Source organism: Eubalaena glacialis, chromosome 5 (genome assembly GCF_028564815.1).
Source record: "Eubalaena glacialis isolate mEubGla1 chromosome 5, mEubGla1.1.hap2.+ XY, whole genome shotgun sequence".
In the NCBI taxonomy this organism is placed as follows: domain Eukaryota; kingdom Metazoa; phylum Chordata; class Mammalia; order Artiodactyla; family Balaenidae; genus Eubalaena; species Eubalaena glacialis.
The window spans coordinates 45,576,119-45,591,198 of NC_083720.1; the positions used below are offsets into that span (position 1 = coordinate 45,576,119).

Genomic DNA, 15,080 nt, shown 5'->3' on the forward strand with positions numbered 1-15,080 from the left:
TTCTCAAGTGCACAAGGAACATTCTCCACGATAGATCATATCTTGGGTCAACAAATCAAGCCTTGATAAATTTAAGAAAACTGAAATCATATCAAGCATCTTTTCCGACCACAATGCTATGAGATTAGAAATCAATTACAGGGAAAAAAAAACCATAAAAAACACAAACACATGGAGGCTAAACAATACATTACTAAATAACCAAGAGATCACTGAAGAAATCAAAGAGGAAATCAGAAAATACCTAGAGCCAAATGACAACAAAAACACGATGATCCAAAACCTATGGGATGCAGCAAAAGCAGTTTAAGAGGGAAGGTTATAGCAATACAATCCTACCTCAAGAAACAAGAAAAATCTCAAATAAACAATCTAACCTTACACCTAAAGGAACTAGAGAAAGAAGAACAAACAAAACCCAAAGTTAACAGAAGGAAAGAAATCATAAAGATCAGAGCAGAAATAAATGAAATAGAAACAAAGAAAATAATAGCAAAGATCAATAAAACTAAAAGATGGTTCTTTGAGAAGATAAACAAAACTGATAAACCTTTAGCCAGACTCATCAAGAAAAAGAGTGAGAGGACTCAAATCAATAAAATTAGAAATGAAAAAGGAGAAGTTACAACGGACACCACAGAAATACAAAGCATCATAAGAGACTACTACAAGCAACTCTATGCCAATAAAATGGACAACCAGGAAGAAACAGACAAATTCTTGGAAAGGTATAACCTTCCAAGACTGAACCAGGAAGAAATAGACAATATGAACAGACCAATCACAAGTAATGAAATTGAAACTGGGATTAAAAATCTTGCAACAAACAAAAGCCCAGGACCAGATGGCTTCACAGGTGAATTCTCTCAGACATTTAGAGAAGAGCTAACAGCTATCCTTCTCAAACTCTTCCAAAAAATTGCAAAGGAAGGAACACTCCCAAACTCATTCTACGAGGCCACCATCACCCTGATACCAAAACTAGACAAAGATATTACAAAAAAAGAAAATTACAGACCAATATTACTGATGAATATAGATGCAAAAATCCTCAACAAAATACTAGCAAACAGAATCCAACAACACATTAAAAGGATCATACACCATGATCAAGTGGGATTCATCCCAGGGATGCAAGGATTCTTCAATATGCACATATCAATCAATGTGATACACCATATTAACAAACTGAAGAATAAAAACCATATGATCAGCTCAATAGATGCATAAAAAGCTTTTGACAAAATTCAACACCCATTTATGATAAAAACTCTCCAGAAAGTGGACATAGAGGGAACCTACCTCAACATAATAAAGGCCATATACGGCAAACCCACAGCAAACATCATTCTCAATGGTGAAAAACTGAAACCATTTCCTCTAAGATCAGGAACAAAACAAGGATGTCCACTCTCACCACTATTATTCAACATAGTTTTGGAAGTCCTAGCCACAGCAATCAGAGAAGAAAAAGAAATAAAAGGAATCCAAATTGGAAAAGAAGTAAAACTGTCACTGTTAGCAGATGACATGATATTTTTACAAAGATAATCCTAAAGATGCCATCAGAAAACTACGAGAGCTCATCAATGAATTTGGTAAAGTTTCAGGATACAAAATTAATGCACAGAAATCTCTTGCATTCCTATACACTAACAATGAAAGATCAGAAAGAGAAATTAAGGAAACAATCCCATTCACCATTGCAGCAAAAAGAATAAAATACTTAGGAATAAACCTACCTAAGGAGGTAAAAGACCTGTACTCAGAAAACTATAAGACACTGATGAAAGAAATCAAAGATGACACAAACAGATGGAGAGATATATGATGTTCTTGGATTGGAAGAATCAATATTGTGAAAATGACTCTACTACCCAAAGCAATCTAAAGATTCAATGCAATCACTATCAAATTACCAATGGCATTTTTTACAGAACTGGAACAAAAAACCTTAAAATTTGCATGGAGACACAAAAGACCCTGAATAGCCAAAGCAATCTTGAGGGGAAAAAAACGGAGCTGGAGGAATCAGACTCACTGACTTCAGAGTATACTACAAAGCTACAGTAAACAAGACAATATGGTACTGGCACGAAAATAGAAATATAGATGAATGGAACAGGATAGAAAGCCCAGAGATAAACCCATGCACCTATGGTCAACTAAACCATGACAAAGGAGGCAAGGATATTCAATGGAGAAAAGACAGCCTCTTCAATAAGTGGTGCTGGGAAAACTGGACAGCTACATGTAAAAGAATGAAATTAGAACACTCCCTAATACCATACACAAAAATAAACTCAAAATAGATCAAAGAAGACCTAAATGTAAGACCAGACACTATAAAACTCTTAGAGGAAAACATAGGAAGAACACTCTTTGACATAAATCACAGCAAGATCTTTTTTGACCCACCTCTTAGAGTAATGGAAATAAAAACAAAAATAAAGAAATGGGACCTAATGAAACTTAAAAGCTTTTGCAAAGCAAAGGAAACCATAAACAAGACCAAAAGACAACCCTCAGAATGGGAGAAAATATTTGCAGACAAATCAATGGACAAAGGATTAATCTCCAAAATATATAAACAGCTCATGCAGCTCAATATTAAAAAAACAAAAAACCCAATCCAAAAATGGCAGAAGACCTAAATAGACATTTCTCCAAAGAAGACATACAGATGGCCAAGAGGCACATGAAAAGCTGCTCATCATCACTAATTATTAGAGAAATGTAAATCAAAACTACCATGAGGTATCACCTCACACCAGTTAGAATGGGCATCATCAGAAAATCTGCAAACAACAAATGCTGGAGGGGGTGTGGAGAAAAGGGAACCCTCTTGCGCTGTTGGTGGGAATGTAAATTGATACAGCCACTATGGAGAACAGTATGGAGGTTCCTTAAAAAACTAAAAATAGAATTACTCTATAACCCAGCAATCCCACTACTGGGCATATACCCAGAGAAAACCATAATTCAAAAAGACACATGCACCCCAATGTTCATTGCAGCTCTATTTACAATAGCCAGGTCATGGAAGCAACCTAAATGCCCATTAACAGAGGAATGAATAAAGAAGTTGTAGTACCTATATACAATGGAATATTAGCCATCAAAAGGAACGAAACTGGGTTATTTGTAGAGACGTGGATGGACCTAGAGACTGTCATACAGAGTGAAGTAAGTCAGAAAGAGAAAAACAAATATTGTATATTAACGCATATATGTGGAACCTAGAAAAATGGTACAGGTGAACCGGTTTGCAAGGCAGAAATAGAGACACAGATGTAGAGAACAAACGTATGGACACCAAGGGGGGGAAGTGGCGGTGGGTGGTGGTGGTGGTGGGATGAATTGGGAGATTGGGATTGACATGTATACACTGATGTGTATAAAATGGATGACTAATAAGAACCTGCTGTATAAAATAAATAAATAAATAAAATTTTAAAAAAAAGAACAAACTATACCTGTAAAGTGCATAACAGTTGCTTAATAGAAAACACAGCACCAGATGTTTAATTCTATTACTAAATGTCCACATTGTGTTAAAGCCCTTTGTTTATATATATTTCTCCCGTCCAGCATGTAGCTCAGAGGCTGGCTCTTGTTGTGTATTTCACAGATGACTGCAGAATGAACGAAGAACGTGCATGTTGAGTTGAATCAAGTGGAATTGATACTCATCAAGGTTCCTCCTGCTACTCTATGTAGGAGGGGTCTGTACTTCTCTCTAGAACTAAGCTCATGGAGGGATCACGGTCTAGACCCAGGAGGGTCGGATGAGAGCCGAGTTTCATGGTGAACCAACCCAAGCTTCTCAACATGCACTTGAGGGGAAGTTATGATTACTGTTACGCTTCATGCTGGGCAGAACCAAAGACCCCACTCTAGTCCAGTGCCCCTTGATCTGCCAGCCAGGCTGCTCTCAGAGAGGGAGAGAAGAGTCATCTGACAAGCACTGTTCTTTTTCAAACCATGTGGATAATTACTCAGAACTCTATTTTCGTCGTGGTTTTTGCAAATTGATTTTATAATGATTTTTTTTTTCAGGCATTTTGGCAGCTCTAAGGGGGGAAATAAAAGAGCCCATTAATGCCAGCGTGTGTCACTGGGGACACCAAAGTGCTGAAAAGAAGAAGAAAAATATCCTTAATTAAAGCAGAAAAAGCTAGAGGTTACCTGGGTCTCTAAAATGTTGCAGTGCTGGCAGTCCAATTCTTGGGGCCATTCATTGCCTCTCGGGGGATGTACATTATTCTGTTGGATAAATTCTTCCAGCCTTAAAACCTAAAACAGAAGAATAGAAACATTCAGCAATGAAGCAAAGTCCTATCACCCGGCTGTGGTCATTAATCTGGGACTCGTTCCCTTGGGTCAATCAGTTCTGGGGACTGTGCCCCACTAGACAAATCCCAGACGTGCTTCTACAGAGGCCATTTCTAATTAGCTAGTTGCTTCGTCTCTCCAGAAGAAGATGAGCCTGGCAGGTTTACAATATTGCACACTTCTCTTTAAATTATTCACATCCACATAACTATACCAGAGCTGTAGTATGGTTTCCATTAGTTTTCATACCGTTCCTGAAAGGCCACCCTATTTCTTTTTTACAAAGTTAGTTGGTAAAGAAAAGGAACGGAGGGAGGGGCAAGATGGCGGAAGAGTAAGACGCGGAGATCACCTTCCTCCCCACAGATACATGAGAAATACATCTACACGTGGAACTGCTCCTACAGAACACCCACTGAACGCTGGCAGAAGACGTCAGACCTCCCAAAAGGCAAGAAAATTCCCACGTACTTGGGTAGGGCAAAAGAAAAAAGAAATAACAGAGACAAAAGAATAGGGATGGGACCTGCACCAGTGGGAGGGAGCTGTGAAGGAGGAAAGGTTTCCACACACTAGAAAGCCCCTTCGTGGGCAGAGACTGCGGGTAGCAGAGGGGGGAAGCTTCGGAGCCACGGAGGAGAGCACAGCCACAGGGGTGCGGAGGGCAAAGCGGAGATTCCCGCACAGAGGAGCGGTGCCGACCAGCACTCACCAGCCCGAGAGGCTTGTCTGCTCAGCCGCCGGGGCGGGCGGGGCCTGGGAGCTGGGGCTCGGGCTTCGGTGCTAGCCGGGAGGGAGTCCGGGAAAAAGACTGCAGCTGCCAAAGAGGCAAGAGAATTTTTCTTGCCTCTTTGTTTCGCGGCGCGCAAGGAGAGGGGATTCAGAGCGCCGCCTAAACGAGCTCCAGAGACGGGCGCGAGCCGCGGCTATCAGCGCGGATCCCACAGCAACAGGGACGCAGAGGGAAAAACGGAGAGATTCCCGCACAGAGGCTCGGCGCCGAGCAGCACTCACCAGCCCGGGAGGCTTGTCTGCTCGCCCGCCGGGACGGGCGGGGGCTGGGAGCTGAGGCGCGGGCTTCGGTCGGATCCCAGGGAGAGGACTGGGGTTGGCTGCGTGAACACAGCCTGAGGGGTCTGGCGCGCCACAACTAGCCGGGAGGGTGCACGAGAGGGAGTCTGCAGCTGCCGAGGAGGCAGGAGGCTTTTTCTTGCCTCTTCGTTTCCCGGCGTGCAAGGAGAGGGGATTCAGAGCGCCACTTAAACGAACTCCAGAGACGGGCGCGAGCCGCGGCTATCAGCGCGGACCCCAGAGACGGGCATGAGACGCTAAGGCTGCTGCTGCCGCCACCAAACAGCCTGTGGGCGAGCACAGGTCATTCTCCACACCGCCCCTCCCGGGAGCCTGTGCAGCCCGGGCCAGGCTCCCGTAATCCGGGGACAACTTCCCCAGGAGAGCGCACGGCGCGCCTCAGGCTGCTGCCACGTCACGCCGGCTTCTGCCGCCGCAGGCTCGCCCCGCCTCCTCCGTACCGCTCCCTCCCCCCGGCCTGACTGAGCCAGAGCCCCCGAATCAGCTGCTCCTTTAACCCCGTTCTGTCTGGGCGGGGAACAGACGCCCTCAGGGGACCTACATTCAGAGGCGGGTCCAAATCCAAAGCTGAACCCCGGGAGCTGTACGAACAAAGAAGAGAAAGGGAAATCTCTCCCAGCAGCCTCAGAAGCAGCGGATTAAAGCTCCACAAACAACTTGATGTGCCTGCATCTGTTGAATACCTGAATAGACAACGAATCATCCCAAATTTAGGAGATGGACTTTGGGAGCAGGATATATTAACTTTTCCCCTTTTCCTTTTTTTTGTGAGTGTAGATGTGTATGCTTCTGGGTGAGATTTTGTCTGTATAGCTTTGCTCTCACCCTTAGTCCTAGGGTTAGGTCCGTCCGTTTTTTTTTTTTTTTTTTTTTTTTGGCTTAAAAATTTTTTTTCCCTAATAAATGTTTTCTTAATAATTTTTTCCTTATTTTCCATTTTTAAAAAAAATAAAAAAAAATTTTTAATAAGTTTTTTCATATTTTTTATTTTAAAAAATTAAAGAATTTTTTTTCTTAATAAATTTTTTCTAAATAATTTTTTTCTTATTTTTAGTATAAAAAATTAATAAATCTATTTTTAAAAATTAAAAAAAATTTTTTTTCTTAATAAATTTACTCTTAATAATTTTTTTTCTTATTTTTTATTATAATTGCTTTATTTTATTTTATTTTATCCTCTTTTTTTCTTTCTTTCCATTTTTTCTCCCTTTTATTCTGAGCCGTGTGGATGAAAGGCTCTTGGTGCTCCAGCCAGGCATCAGGGCTGTGCCTCTGAGGTGGGAGAGCCAACTTCAGGACACTGGTCCACAAGAGACCTCCCAGCTCCACGTAATACCAAACGGCGAAAATCTCTCACAGATCTCCATCTCAACATCAAGACCCAGCTTCACTCAACGACCAGCAAGCTACAGTGCTGGACACCCTATGCCAAACAACTAGCAAGAGAGGAACACAGCCCCATCCATTAACAGAGAGGCTGCCTAAAATCATAATAAGGCCACAGACACCCCAAAACACACCACCAGACGTGGACGAACCCACCAGAAAGACAACATCCAGCCTCATCCACCAGAACACAGGCACTAGTTCCCTCCACCAGGAAACCTACACAACCCACTGAACCAACCTTAGCCACTGGGGACAGATACCAAAAACAACGGGAACTACGAACCTGCAGCCTGTGAAAAGGAGACCCCAAACACAGTAAGATAAGCAAAATGAGAAGACAGAAAAACACACAGCAGATGAAGGAGCAGGGTCAAAACACACCAGACCTAACAAATGAAGAGGAAATAGGTAGTCTACCTGAAAAAGAATTCAGAATAATGATAGTAAGGATGATCCAAAGTCTTGGAAATAGAATAGACAAAATGCAAGAAACATTTATCAAGGACGTAGAAGAACTAAAGAGGAACCAAGAAACGATGACAAGCACAATAAATGAAATTAAAAATACTCTAGATGGGATCAATAGCAGAATAACTGAGGCAGAAGAACGGATAAGTGACCTGGAAGATAAAATGGTGGAAATAACTACTGCAGACCAGAATAAAGAAAAAAGAATGAAAAGAACTGAGGACAGTCTCAGAGACCTCTGGGACAACATTAAACGCACCAACATTCGAATTATAGGGGTCCCAGAAGAAGAAGAGAAAAAGAAAGGGACTGAGAAAATATTTGAAGAGATTATAGTTGAAAACTTCCCTAATATGGGAAAGGAAATAGTTAATCAAGTCCTGGAAGCACAGAGAGTCCCATACAGGATAAATCCAAGGAGAAACACACCAAGACACATATTAATCAAACTATCAAAAATTAAATATAAAGAAAACATATTAAAAGCAGCAAGGGAAAAACAACAGATAACACACAAGGGCATCCCCATAAGGTTAACAGCTGATCTTTCAGCAGAAACGCTGCAAGCCAGAAGGGAGTGGCAGGATATACTTAAAGTGATGAAGGAGAAAAACCTACAACCAAGATTACTCTACCCAGCAAGGATCTCATTCAGATTTGATGGAGAAATTAAAACCTTTACAGACAAGCAAAAGCTGAGAGAGTTCAGCACCACCAAACCAGCTTTACAACAAATGCTAAAGGAACTTCTCTAGGCAAGAAACACAAGAGAAGGAAAACACCTACAATAACAAACCCAAAACATTTAAGAAAATGGGAATAGGAACATACATATCGATAATTACCTTAAATGTAAATGGATTAAATGCTCCCACCAAAAGACACAGACTGGCTGAATGGATACAAAAACAAGACCCATATATATGCTGTCTACAAGAGACCCACTTCAGACCTAGAGACACATACAGACTGAAAGTGAGGGGATGGAAAAAGATATTCCATGCAAATGGAAATCAAAAGAAAGCTGGAGTAGCAATTCTCATATCAGACAAAGTAGACTTTAAAATAAAGACAATTACAAGAGACAAAGACGGACACTATATAATGATCAAGGGATCGATCCAAGAGGAAGGTATAACAATTGTAAATATTTATGCACCCAACATAGGAGCACCTCAATACATAAGGCAAATACTAACAGCCATAAAAGGGGAAATCGACAGTAACACAATCATAGTAGGGGACTTTAACACCCCACTTTCACCAATGGACAGATCATCCAAAATGAAAATAAATAAGGAAACACAAGCTTTAAATGATACATTAAACAAGATGGACTTAATTGATATTTATAGGACATTCCACCCAAAAACAACAGAATACACATTTTTCTCAAGTGCTCATGGAACATTCTCCAGGATAGATCATATCTTGGGTCACAAATCAAGCCTTGGTAAATTTAAAAAAATTGAAATCGTATCAAGTATCTTTTCTGACCACAACGCTATGAGACTAGATATCAATTACAGGAAAAGATCTGTAAAAAATACAAACACATGGAGGCTACACAATACACTACTTAATAACGAAGTGATCACTGAAGAAATCAAAGGGGAAATCAAAAAATACCTAGAAACAAATGACAATGGAGACACGACGATCCAAAACCTATGGGATGCAGCAAAAGCAGTTCTAAGAGGGAAGTTTATAGCAATACAAGCCTACATCAAGAAACAGGAAACATCTCGAATAAACAACCTAACCTTGCACCTAAAGCAATTAGAGAAAGAAGAACAAAAAAACCCCAAAGCTAGCAGAAGGAAAGAAATCATAAAGATCAGATCAGAAATAAATGAAAAAGAAATGAAGGAAACAATAGCAAAAATCAATGAAACTAAAAGCTGGTTCTTTGAGAAGATAAACAAAATTGATAAACCATTAGCCAGACTCATCAAGAGAAAAAAGGAGAAGACTCAAATTAATAGAATTAGAAATGAAAAAGGAGAAGTAACCACTGACACTGCAGAAATACAAACGATCATAAGAGATTACTACAAGCAACTCTATGCTAATAAAATGGACAACCTGGAAGAAATGGACAGATTCTTAGAAATGCACAACCTGCCGAGACTGAACCAGGAAGAAATAGAAAATATGAACAGACCAATCACAAGCACTGAAATTGAAACTGTGATTAAAAATCTTCCAACACACAAAAGCCCAGGACCAGATGGCTTCACAGGCGAATTCTATCAAACATTTAGAGAAGAGCTAACACCTATCCTTCTCAAACTCTTCCAAAATATTGCAGAGGGAGGAACACTCCCCAACTCATTCTACGAGGCCACCATCACCCTGATACCAAAACCAGGCAAAGATGTCACAAAGAAAGAAAACTACAGGCCAATATCACTGATGAACATAGATGCAAAAATCCTCAACAAAATACTAGCAAACAGAATCCAACAGCACATTAAAAGGATCATACACCATGATCAAGTGGGGTTTATTCCAGGAATGCAAGGATTCTTCAATATACGCAAATCAATCAACGTGATACATCATATTAACAAATTGAAGGAGAAAAACCATATGATCATCTCAATAGATGCAGAGAAAGCTTTCGACAAAATTCAACACCCATTTATGATAAAAGTCCTGCAGAAAGTAGGCATAGAGGGAACTTTCCTCAACATAATAAAGGCCGTATATGACAAACCCACAGCCAACATTGTCCTCAATGGTGAAAAACTGAAACCATTTCCACTAAGATCAGGAACAAGACAAGGTTGCCCACTCTCACCACTATTATTCAACATACTTTTGGAAGTGTTAGCCACAGCAATCAGAGAAGAAAAAGAAATAAAAGGAATCCAAATCGGAAAAGAAGAAGTAAAGCTGTCACTGTTTGCAGATGACATGATACTATACATAGAGAATCCAAAAGATGCTACCAGAAAACTACTAGAGCTAATCAATGAATTTGGTAAAGTAGCAGGATACAAAATTAATGCACAGAAATCTCTTGCATTCCTATACACTAATGATGAAAAATCTGAAAGTGAAATTAAGAAAACACTCCCGTTTACCATTGCAACAAAAAGAATAAAATACCTAGGAATAAACCTACCTAAGGAGACAAAAGACCTGTATGCAGAAAATTATAGGACACTGATGAAAGAAATTAAAGATGATACAAACAGATGGAGAGATATACCATGTTCTTGGATTGGAAGAATAAACATTGTGAAAATGACTCTGCTACCCAAAGCAATCTACAGATTCAATGCAATCCCTATCAAACTACCACTGGCATTTTTCACAGAACTAGAACAAAAAATTTCACAATTTGTATGGAAACACAAAAGACCCCGAATAGCCAAAGCAATCTTGAGAACGAAAAATGGAGCTGGAGGAATCAGGCTCCCTGACTTCAGACTATATTACAAAGCTACAGTAATCAAGACAGTTTGGTACTGGCACAAAAACAGAAATATAGATCAATGGAACAGGATAGAAAGCCCAGAGATAAGCCCACGCACATATGGTCACCTTATCTTTGATAAAGGAGGCAAGCATATACAGTGGAGAAAAGACAGCCTCTTCAATAAGTGGTGCTGGGAAAATTGGACAGGTACATGTAAAAGTATGAAATTAGAACACTCCCTAACACCATACACAAAAATAAACTCAAAATGGATTAAAGACCTAAGTGTAAGGCCAGACACTATCAAACTCTTAGAGGAAAACATAGGCAGAACACTGTATGACATAAGTCACAGCAAGATCCTTTTTGACCCAGGTCCTAGCGAAATGGAAATAAAAACACAAATAAACAAATGGGACCTAATGAAACTTAAAAGCTTTTGCACAGCAAAGGAAACTATAAACAAGACCAAAAGACAACCCTCAGAATGGGAGAAAATATTTGCAAATGAAGCAACGGACAAAGGATTAATCTCCAAGATTTACAAGCAGCTCATGCAGCTCAATAACAAAAAAACAAACAACCCAATCCAAAAATGGGCAGAAGACCTAAATAGACATTTCTCCAAAGAAGAGATACAGATTGCCAACAGACACATGAAAGAATGCTCAACATCATTAATCATTAGAGAAATGCAAATCAAAACTACAATGAGGTATCATCTCACACCGGTCAGAATGGCCATCATCAAAAAATCTAGAAACAATAAATGCTGGAGAGGGTGTGGAGAAAAGGGAACACTCTTGCACTGTTGGTGGGAATGTAAATTGATACAGCCACTATGGAGAACAGTATGGAGGTTCCTTAAAAAACTAAAAATAGAACTACCATATGACCCAGCAATCCCACTACTGGGCATATACCCTGAGAAAACCATAATTCAGAAAGAGTCATGTACCAAAATATTCATTGCAGCTCTGTTTACAATAGCCAGGACATGGAAGCAACCTAGATGTCCATCATCGGATGAATGGATAAAGAAGATGTGGCACATATATACAATGGAATATTACTCAGCCATAAAAAGAAATGAAATGGAGGTGTTTGTAATGAGGTGGATGGAGTTAGAGTCTGTCATACAGAGTGAAGTAAGTCAGAAAGAGAAAAACAAATACAGTATGCTAACACATATATATGGAATCTAAGGGAAAAAAAAAAAAAAAAAGAGGTCATGAAGAACCTAGTGGCAAGATGGGAATAAAGACACAGACCTACTAGAGAATGGACTTGAGGATATGGGGAGGGGGAGGGGTGAGATGTGACAGGGTGAGAGAGTGTCATGGACATATATACACTACCAAATGTAAAATAGATAACTAGTGGGAAGCAGCCGCATAGCACAGGGAGATCAGCTCGGTGCTTTGTGACCGCCTGGAGGGGTGGGATAGGGAGGGTGGGAGGGAGGGAGATGCAAGAGGGAAGAGATATGGCAGCGTGTGTGTATGTGTAGCTGATTCACTTTGTTTTGGGGCAGAGGCTAGCACACCATTGTGGAGCAATTGTGCTTCAATAAAGATGTTTAAAAAAAAAAAAAAAAAATCAATAAAAAAAAAAAAAAAAAAAAGAAAAGGAACAATATTTAAGAATTATATAGATAATATGAGAGAAGAGTGGCTAGAAGCTGCTATTAAATTGTAAAGCCTTAATTATGATTATTATTAACCAACTAATTGTAGAGTATCAATTAAACAGACTGGTTTCCCTGCTCTAGACTTTGAGAAGAACAAGGTCAATAACCATAAAGGAACCTCAGATGTTGCTAAAACTAATGCTCCTCAGGCAGCACGCTAGGTGTAAAGTGGGGAGGAGAAGGGACAGAGTGAGAGCAAGATGGTAAGATCATAAAATATCGTCCCTGCCTTCAAGGAGCTGTCATCTTATGGAGCAAACAGATGCATGTTTACAATCACAACAACATTCAGTAGACACATGTACAATATATAAGAGTATCATTAATGGTGTGTTTGCTCTGTGCCAGGCACAGACCTAAGCATTTTATAGTATTAACTCTTTTAATTCTCCTAACAATTACTATGAGGTAGGTACTACCGCAGAGAACTTACAGCAATAAACTCTGCCCAGGGAATTCCAGCACAGTGGTAAGGGCACTGAAGGATGAATAGGAGTCCACCAGTGGCAAGTTCTTCTCCCTAGTAACACTGTCCACAACGCCTTTAAACTTTGAACTTGGTCCCTGGGTGGTTTGGACAAGTGGGTCCAAGAAGAAAACTCCATTGTTCAGCTGGTTTACATCCATTCCTTACCCTGCTCTCCTTGCCTGCCTCAACCAGGGAGGCCTGACAGCTAAATCCTTGCTTTCCCAGGCTGGCCACGTGGCACAGATATTACCAATGGGAGTAGGAGTCAGCTGGGGGTTTCTGCGCATGCTTTTGTTTTTCTGATGAAGCGGGCAGGCCTGGTCATCCCTGCCCCTCTTTCTTTCCTGCTTTAACTTTGGACATGACAACTGGAACAGTGACAGTCATTCTCACAGCCAAGGGGAATCTGAGCCAACTTCTCCTCTGTGCAGTGCTAGGAACCTACGATGCATTTAGGGGCCATGAAAATATTTTCATTTCTTTCAAAATCAGAAGAAAAAACTGCAGCCTAGCCATATTCACCTTTATGACAGTGCAGTTACAAATTATAATTTTTAATTCTTTTTGATAAAGAAAAGAGCCCAGGAAGGTGGAAGTATCTAATGCCCAGGACACTGATAACACAGCCGGGGGTGGGGAGAGGGCAGGACCAAAATGTTTGCAGATTTTCCAGGCCTAATATCATTTAGCCACAGAATCAACACCAGCAGCCTCCTGCCTCCCTCTTTTATGTGTGACATTAAGCGCCTCTTTGTTAAGCCTCTATAAATCAGGCTCTCTGTTATTTGCAGCTGAATTTATGCCCCTGAGACAGCCTTCCTGTCAGGATGAAGTCTTTTTCTTCCTTCCAAGGATGCTAAATGTAAGGAGGTCAGGGCAGCTTCCCAAGATTCCTAGCATCTCTGTTCATCAAAAACTCCTGGAGCCCAGAACCATCATTCCAAGAACTGCTTTTATTCGGGACTTACCTCAAGCAGTGAATTCTGGAGCTTCACACTTAGGGCCTCTTTCTCTTCTTCCAGATGCTTTATTTCATTTTCTGATTTCTTCTTCACTTCCTCCAACTGTGCTTCTACTTCCTAAATGATGAATGGAAGAGTTAACCACACAAGCCACGAAAACATGGACAGGACACACCCTGCCTTATTCCCAAAGGGGTTCAAAGAAACTCACAAGAGTCATAAATTACTATAAGAAACATAAATTAGAAATACATGAGAAAGTCCAAAGAAAACAGGTGCTAAATTCACACCACAAAGTCGAATATATACTGGGGGGGTGGGGGCAGAGTAAACCCCTGGCTTTAAATTTTGTGGTGTCAAATAAGAAAAGAGAATGCTCATTACTGACACAATTCTCACGGTTCCATAAATCAAATAGCCAACTACATCCTCAGTTGCAGGGAAATATCAAAAGCAGAATGAAATTTCTCCTTTGGCCTTCTCAACAGCATCCTTACTTTAGTCAAAATGATGGGATTCATATGGTTGCTTCCTCCATGGTCCCTCCCCACAGCCTCATAGTCTCAGCACAAAGAAGATCTAGATAAAAGAACATTCTGGAGCCCATGTGAGTGGTGCAGCTGCATTTTAGCTGCATGATCTTGGGCACATTTCCTAACCTCTCTGTGATTCAATGCATTACTTACATGCTTAGCATACTTCTAGGTACATAGTAAGGGATCGATAAATGATAAGTAGTACTATTCTTACAGATGCTTAAGCCTTCTGATCTAGCTTAATATCTGGGGAAATTTTTCAAGTGTCTAGAGCAGTGGATGAAATATTCTGTTCCTCATAGCTGAATTTTAGGTAGATATGAAGTCATTTATTTGTTCAACAAATATTTATTGAGACCTACCATGTGCTTGGCACTGTTCTTGAAGCTGGGGATAAAAACAGACAACATGCTTACTCACCAGGAGCTCACATTTGCGTGAAAGAGACAGGTAGCAAAGTCAACAGCTATAACGCAGTAGATACCATGTTGGATGGTGATAACTGATTACAGACCTTTATGCTCTAACTGCAAGTAGATGGACATATTAGCAGTTGACATTTACTGAGTGTGTACCATTTTCTGGGTGCTTTTCACAGATCATCTCGTTGATCCTTATGAAAACCCTATGAGCTAGGTAGTATTGTTAAAGCTCATTATACAGATGAAGAAATGAAGCTTGAAGAGGTTAAATAACTTGCCCAAGGTCATGC

At 40.4% G+C, this 15,080-nt stretch overlaps 1 protein-coding gene across 1 annotated transcript in view; it reads right to left on the minus strand.

Annotated features, from left to right (window-relative positions):
- Window positions 1-15,080, minus strand: part of FAM184B (family with sequence similarity 184 member B) — a 127,491-nt gene that overhangs the window by 46,866 nt on the left and 65,545 nt on the right. The window contains exons 6-7 of the mRNA XM_061191260.1: window positions 13,839-13,949; window positions 4,189-4,296 (exon numbers count right to left, since the gene is read on the minus strand). Coding sequence (XP_061047243.1) covers window positions 4,189-4,296; window positions 13,839-13,949 — 219 coding nt within the window. The remainder of the gene's footprint in view (window positions 1-4,188; window positions 4,297-13,838; window positions 13,950-15,080) is intronic.